The sequence below is a fragment of the Antrostomus carolinensis genome, unplaced genomic scaffold (assembly GCF_000700745.2).
Source record: "Antrostomus carolinensis isolate BGI_N321 unplaced genomic scaffold, ASM70074v2 C13778609, whole genome shotgun sequence".
Classification (NCBI taxonomy): domain Eukaryota; kingdom Metazoa; phylum Chordata; class Aves; order Caprimulgiformes; family Caprimulgidae; genus Antrostomus; species Antrostomus carolinensis.
This window is the reverse complement of record NW_010356327.1, coordinates 23-7547: the sequence shown is the minus strand read 5'-3', so window position 1 is coordinate 7547 and position 7525 is coordinate 23. Positions and strand designations below refer to the sequence as shown.

General features: G+C 39.5%; 1 protein-coding gene across 1 annotated transcript; it reads left to right on the top strand.

The window, feature by feature from the left end:
- The first annotated feature begins 462 nt into the window (after positions 1 to 462).
- Positions 463 to 6804, top strand: VTI1B (vesicle transport through interaction with t-SNAREs 1B). The gene is made up of 5 exons (XM_010176671.2): positions 463 to 516; positions 1703 to 1894; positions 3222 to 3395; positions 5293 to 5354; positions 6418 to 6804. The coding sequence occupies exons 2-5, from the start codon at positions 1712 to 1714 to the stop codon at positions 6512 to 6514; spliced, it is 516 nt and encodes a 171-aa protein (XP_010174973.2). The 5' UTR covers positions 463 to 516; positions 1703 to 1711; the 3' UTR covers positions 6515 to 6804.
- Positions 6805 to 7525: the final 721 nt, after the last annotated feature.

The following is a 7525-nucleotide window of genomic DNA, read 5'->3' as shown; positions in this document are numbered from 1 at the left end:
TTGGAAATGTAGATTGAGTTGATATCTGTTCAAATCCAAATTACAGTTTCAGCCTTCAGTAATCTTGCCAAATGTGTGCAAAAAAGGAGGAATATTTATGAGTTGTTTACCAACATGTCCTGTTATTCTTTCCTGTTAAATGTTTTTCAACACACAATTCCATCAGTGGAGACTGGAGGATAATGGGTCAGAAAAATATTTCATGTTTGGAAAATGACTACTTTTGTCTATCAATCAGAGATAGTGGCCAGCATTTGGAAGGGTGGTTTCTGTTCTCTTCCCCCAACCCTTTCTGTATGGTTGTCATAAAACAGGCTGTTCCTGTTTGATGTAAATTTTGACCTGGTGTCTCTGTAATCAGCCATCTGTGGCAGCTTCCTTGTCTATAATGGGTTGAGTTGGAGTTCTGTTGTCATTTCTCTGTAGTTTATCTGACATACTACTTTTCCTTTCACAGAGGAGAAGAAAAAACTAGTTCGAGAATTTGATGAGAAACAGCGTGAAGCAAATGAAACGGTAAACATAAGTCTGGGCTTCTGGCCTTTCTGACTGCTTGAGATATTGATGCCTTAAAAAGGAAAGTTCTTCCAAATTTTATGTTCTTTATGGATCCTATTCTGGCAGGCAGATACTGTATTTTTGTAATCTTTAATTAATTGATCTGATAGGTGTGTCTGTTTGTCAAGACTGTTGTATATGTCTATATACATAAAGAGATACAAGCAAATATTCTTACATGCAGCTGGGTTGTTTTTTTGAGTACTCAGTTTGGATATTGCCTTCCCTTTGTTGAACAAAGGAGAGTGATAGAGGTGCAGCTGAAATTGCTAGAGATTGTAGGGGGGGCATGGAGAGAATCTTTTTCCCCCTACTGTCTTTTTCCATGTTAGTGTTAGCCCATCTGATCTTTCTATAATAGTCTGATGGTTAAATATCAGGGACCTTCAATATTTGAAACCTCTGTTATATAGGCTTCCTGGACAGCAGGTGACATGGAACAGCACAAAAAATCCCCATCTGACTTGTCCTTTTAAGCAAGACATTATGGATTAAGCTTTCCTTTCCTATTAGTGTGCTGTTGGTTTTTGAGTCACAGCTGAATGTGATGCTTTATTCCTCTACCTTACTGGGTTTGATTGACGTGTATCTGTGCAGGTGATGTATGAGATGTAGAGCTCATATTGGTGGACAGCTTTAAGCATTGTGAATTTCTGTCACTAAAAGTTGATGTGAAAATTCACACACCAAAAATCTCATAGTGTACAAACCCTAACTCCAGTTGCCAGGCCCGGATGTTCAGAGTGTGAATTTAGCGGCACGCCTACCTACGCAATAAAGCTCTATTGCATAGATATGATGAGAAGCTGATACCCATCTTATAAACGCTTAAACTATATGAAAGTGAGAACTGCAAATTTTGAAGTTACAGAGTGATATTTCAGAACAAATCAAGCATTTAAGCTTGGCAGTTGTCTTTTTTTCTTGAAGCGTCACATATCTGAACATCCACATGGGCTGAATGGTGTTAGGCAGAATGGTGTACTCAGTATTAGGTGAGGGGTATAGGGTTTGGGGTTAAGCCCCCTTAGCCAATCACATGAAAACATGTGAATCCCTTCATCTGCTGGTGAGTTTTAAGTATAGCTGCTGATAAGAATAGATTTGATGCTTTAAAAAATAATCATGTTTTCTTTTGTGAAAGCTGCGGGAAATGGAGGAAGAACTGAAGTATGCTCCTCTGCCTTTCCGCAACCAAATGATGAGCAAAATCCGGGCATACAGAAGAGACCTCTCCATGTTCCAGAGAGAGATGAGAAGCACAGATTTGGGATTGGGCCCTGGAAGTCAAGGCGATATAAAATACGGAATCTTCTCCACAGAAAATGAACAGAGTGTGAGAATTAGATACAAATCCTATTTAACATTGCTGTGATTGTTTAAAAATAATATTCCAGCTGTATTGTTTACAGTGTTTCTACTTTAATCCACTTAGCTTCTGTGCTTGTATAACTCCCTGTGTATCTCTCTGCATGTAACATGAATATCTCAGGGAGAAGAAAGAACACTTGGAACTCAAAGGAGAGCTTTTCTGTTCTAAAACAAAGATACGAGTATAATCAAAATGGAACTCCTTGAACACCATGTGTACACAACATTCAGTACTGAAATGCTTTATTTAATCATTCCTCTACAGCACTGAAAACACAAAAGTGATGCTACTGCCTGAGAAGAAAGGTTAACTGATCTAGTTTTAGTCTCCAAAACTAGCAAAGTGTGTGAATCGTGCACTGTAGAGATTCTTCGGTAGAATTCTCTTTTAAGCATTCTCAGTGTAAATAATTTCAAGAAAATACAAGAAGTCATCCTCCAACGCTTTGTTCACCATGGATGTGCTACTACAGTGCAAGAAATACACCAGTTTCTTTGTTTAGCAGATACACTTAGGTATACCTGAGCTAGTGAGACGGAATCTGCTTATTACCTTCAAAGTGCTGTTGTCTGTACAGGAAGTTCACAAGGGCAGGCTTTTTGTTTGTCTGGAAGGTTTGAGGGAGGCTCTTTCCGTAGTATCTCATTCTGCAGTAGCTTAGCAAATTTTTGCATTTGATTCCTCTTGATTGGTGTCTCCAAAGCTTGAGAGCAGGGTGGCAGATGAGACTTTCTGAAGCTTGAGAAAACACTTTATTTTGAGCTACCTTTTGACCCCAAGGTCAGCAAACATTTCTTATCCTCTAGCCAAGGCTACTGGCATGAAAAGAGGATCTTTGTTACTTAGCAGTCCATCTGTTAGTGCTGTTTGTTCCTAATCCTTTTGACTGTAAACTCTTCATGAGCTTCCTGGCAACCAACTGTGAAGTCACAAATAAGACTGAATTTAGATAGGAATGGAAGGAAAAGTTAGCATCTGGAAAGCAGAGATAGTATTTTCATGTAAATGTTCTTTGACGGAAAAGTAAATTGTTGCAAAGACAGTTTTTTTGTAATTGTTTTAACTCTTTCAGCTGTGTGTCCTTTTTCAAGGTTTAACCACATTTGGCCATAATCTTACAATGTGAACAAGAACTCATTCAAAATTAACTGGGCTACATCAGTTAACGTAAGAAGCATGTACAGCTAATAAAAATGGATGGCCTATGGAGTCACATCCTAAGCTTTTAATATGTTAGAAGCCTAATACCTCTGTCTTTGTGCTTAATAGTGAAGCATATGTTATTTTTCAGACTCATCTGCAGTCACAGAGGGTGCTGCTTCTCCAGGGAACAGACAGCCTGAACCGAGCCAGTCAGAGCATCGAGCGTTCGCACCGAATTGCTGCTGAAACAGATCAGATTGGCACGGATATAATTGAAGAACTTGGGGAGCAGCGGGAGCAACTGGAACGCACCAAGAGCCGAGTAAGCAGAGAAACTGTGGGCATCGTGTTGAAATGACCTGATGTTTGCTTAGTGGAAACTGTGTGCCAGGAGTTACTCTGAGACCTCCCTAGACATAGGGATCCAATTGATCCAAATCCAGGCTGCCACGTTTCTATGTTGCACTCACAAAAGGAAAATAATTAGCACAGAAGTGCCCAAAGCACAACGGGCAAATGTCTGCTGCTGGGTCTGTGCATGATTGGGTATTAGACCTATAAACCTGCTAAAAAAAAAAAATAAATAGCATTACTGAAAAAATTACATATTTTTAAAAATCCTAGAGTTGCACACCACTAGATTACTAGTAAAGCTTTAGATTTGTGAGGCAGTTAGCAAGTTCTTCTAATGAAATGAAATTTAATAGAAGCTTAATTACTAACCTTCCAATATTTGTAGGTTAGCTAAGGAGGGAGAAAGTGGCATCAGACAAGATGCCTGTTCCTCATCCTTGAGTCAAGAAGTTCCGCTTCTACTGTGGAAACTTTAAAAAGTAATTTGCTTTGTTTACACACGTAAGCAGAACTGAGATTTTGATTTTTGAAGTAACAAACTGGTGGGATTTTCTGTGTGTACAAAGGATCCTGCATGTAAAGTTTTCAGGTGAGTGACTTGCAAGGGTACGCCAGGTTTGGCAATTAAGCACACTCAGCCATGACAAAAAGCATACCCCTCTTGGGAGTTCTCTCTGCTCATTGCAACAAAGCCTGTAGCTTTTTCATGCAAGTAGTTTTTGTATTTCAGTCAGAATTTGATTTGCCCTGCTCCCAAATTTTGGTTGGAGAGCAGGCAATGTGATCTTAAGCTTTGTAAGTACAGTTTTTGTCTGTTCTTTTTCTAATGGAAAGTATTAGTCCTTCAAGCACGTCAGTCTATCCACAGATTGTTCATGAAGCTGTGACTTTTGCTGTGAGCCTTTTAGGCACTGTATTGCTGAACTGGATTGACCATGCATTCTGACTAGAAGCAGACTCTTTTTACTTGGTCTTTCATAGTGAAGATTGGAAATCTACTATGCTTTGAATGGACTTGGTAGTTTTCTTCCCAGCTTGGTCTAGTCCATCCCAGTGCAAAGCCTGTCTCAGTGCAAGCCCACAGGGTCAGTTTTGCAGCTGAGGGCAATAGTTAAACTGCAGAGGCATTGTGCAGGCAGGTGTCTGTGGTGGTGACCTGGCTTACCTTTCACTTCCCTTGAAGGTTTGGAAGTGGGATAACAAAATCTTACCTGGAGACCTCTGGTGGCCGTATATTGTGAATCCTGACTCTGTTAGTGAGACAACAGCTTTTTTAGTTGTCTGTAACCTCACTTAATTATGTGCTTCTTAATAGCTGACTGAGAACTACTTGTCAGTTCATTTGTGAGCATTACAAAGCTGAAATAGATTATCTATTAACAGCTTAGAGCTCAAGTCCACTGGGTCACTTAGACCTGTCAGTGCAATGTGGTTCTTTCTTTGCAAGAAGTTGAACAGCATTTCAGACAGTTCCAGATATGCACCGGGGAGCACATGTCAGTATCACTTTCTTCCGGTGTCAACAACTAGAATAATTAAATTTAATTTAATGAAATTTGCTAATTGCAAGTTTCTGATACCTGTAGTCTAACTAAATGGGCAGAAAGTCATCCTAAACTGTGTACCTTTGTATGTATCTAAGGGAAAGTATATATGAAAGTCTTTATTTTCTCCTCAGAAAGGAGACACTGCTTCCAGCTTGTATTGTGTATGGAGAACAATGCTGTCTCTGAATTTTCGAGACTATATGGTTAGCCTTGGTCCCATCATTAACGGCAGCATTTCAACACCAGCTGCTTCCAGGTGCATCTTTACAGAGGTGCTGTATTCTTGTTCAGCAGACAAGTAACTTTTTTCCTTCTTAGTTGGTGAATACAAGCGAGAACTTGAGCAAGAGTCGCAAGATTCTACGGTCTATGTCCAGGAGGTGAGTAGCATGACTGACTCAGAGCAGCACTTGGCGGGTAGCACTGTTGCCTGTGGGTTTCAGGCAAAAAATAAGAAACAGAATGTCACAGCTGGAACTGCAGGGAGGTTTTAGGGAATGTGTAAACAGAATGTGTGCCCATGTGTAGCTGCTAATGTGTTTTCTCCTCTCTGGTAATTACTTAATGAAGTACAGGTAGTTGAAAACTACTGAATTTGTGCTGCTCATTTAGGCTCATACAAGGTCTTTAACCAGCCGACATGATAAATTGTGGTGAAGCCAAGTGAGTTGCAGTGAGTTGCTAATGGTAACTTTAGATGCAATTCCTCGTTACTCAGGTTGGAATGGCTGTGCCATAAATTACTGCAGCATTAAGCGAGTTGTCTGATGACACAGAAGAATCTGTTTAGCTCATAGTAATGCCCAGAGTAGCTAGACTGTCATGTTAGAAACTGAGCCTGACCATATACTGTTTTGATGACTTGAGCTTTGGCTGCTTAAATGTGGTTACAGTTTCTTAACTATATGGTTTAATTATCCTTATAAACCAGTTAATGGAGTATATTTCCAGTAGTTACTCCTGGCCCAACAACCTTTCCTTTACACCCATTGCTAAATGAAGTTATAACTGTACAATTTTCAGTAGTAAAAGTACATTGTTATTTGGAGATTTTACAGTCTTACTTCAAAGACATAGTTCCAAGTAAAAAGCACCGCAGTGTGGGTTTTAGCACAGGAGTTCAACTGCTGTTTTTGCTTAATTGAATGAACAGGCACACAGAGAGCAGACTGATCTGCTGTATGTGGGGCAGGGGAAGAGGAACAGAACTGCTGCTGTTGAAACAGAAGATTTAAGCAGAACTTCCAGGAAAACATGAGTAGGAAACTACCGAGTTTGTCGTTTCCTGCTTGTTAAGAACTATCTGAATTACACTTTGTGGTCTAGCTGAAACAGGGAGTATACTTACTGAAGATGTAAGATGGTCATCAAGTTACACAGAATTGATTTTCATAATCAAGGAAAAAAAGCTATAATGGATTTTTTTTTATTTTTTAACTCTAGAGTAACCACTAATAAGTTGTTGCTGTCAATTATCATCATCCTGGAACTGGCCATCCTAGGAGGTGTGGTCTACTACAAGTTCTTTCGCAGCAGATGAATCTTCATGACTGAGATGAGCTTTTCCACTGCTGAGGAATGGGATGGGCTCTCTGTTCCCTCTGACTGTCTGTGGATTGAACTGTCTTACGAGAAGACAGCATGTTCAACTGAAACTGTATCTCACTAGAAAGACACAGAATGGGAGTAAAAGGAAAAAGCAGAGACAGACTTGAACTACTGGTAAGATTAATAAGAAGGTAATAAATATTTTATTGTCTCAATTTGTATATACTTAACTAAATGAATAAATCTTGGTATGTAATAAAGTAGCCACTGATCAGTGGAAAAGCTAGTTTATTTAAAAATCGAGAAGTTAACAGTATTTGTCAAGTGTTGACAATCTATGCACTGAAGTGGCTCAGCAGAGCTCTATAATGTCCAATGTACCCAACACTTTGGGTTCTTAAATCCTCACTTGCTCTTCGCTGTCAGATTCATCTGGAGAACTGGGTGTTGGGAGTTCATCAAAAGCGGTGTGTGCTCCTTCCCTTGTCTGCCCAAAGCATGTTGCTATCACATCGACTGCGAGACTGGCAGTTGCATTCACTTCCTCTTGAGAAGCTCCAAGCAGTGGATTGACTTCAACCATGTCTACAGCTGAAAGCATTCCTGTGAAAATGATTTACAGCTTTGTTACCATGAAAAAGGGTAAAACCTCTAATAGGTTTCTTTTGCAGCAAGTTTGATATTTGAGCTTTTGATCAACTCTACCCCTTAGACGAGTAAAATTGGCTCTCAAGTGAGGAATGGGGTTATGATTCTTGGCTGCAAGATTGTGTTTTTCATTTGGTTCTTTCTTACATCATCATACCTCATTAATTCATGCTTCTAGCATTCAGGAAAAATACATTTGATGTTCCATATACACTTACAAGAGGAACATTTTTTTACTCTTGTTTTCTTCCAGTCCAAAAATTAGAGGATATAAAGTAGTCTCACCTAGTATTTTTTGCCATCCTATTCATGATTCTATTGACTCTGTTGTCTGGTTGGTTTTTCCTTCTTTCAC

Excerpts from the sequence above, each read along its gene's own strand:
- VTI1B (XM_010176671.2), top strand. The coding sequence starts at position 1,712 with ATGGAGGAAGAACTGAAGTATGCTCCTCTGCCTTTCCGCAACCAAATG. Across the intron at positions 1,895-3,221 it reads CCACAGAAAATGAACAGAGT|ACTCATCTGCAGTCACAGAG; the intron begins GTGAGAATTAGA and ends GTTATTTTTCAG. Across the intron at positions 3,396-5,292 it reads TGGAACGCACCAAGAGCCGA|TTGGTGAATACAAGCGAGAA; the intron begins GTAAGCAGAGAA and ends TTTCCTTCTTAG.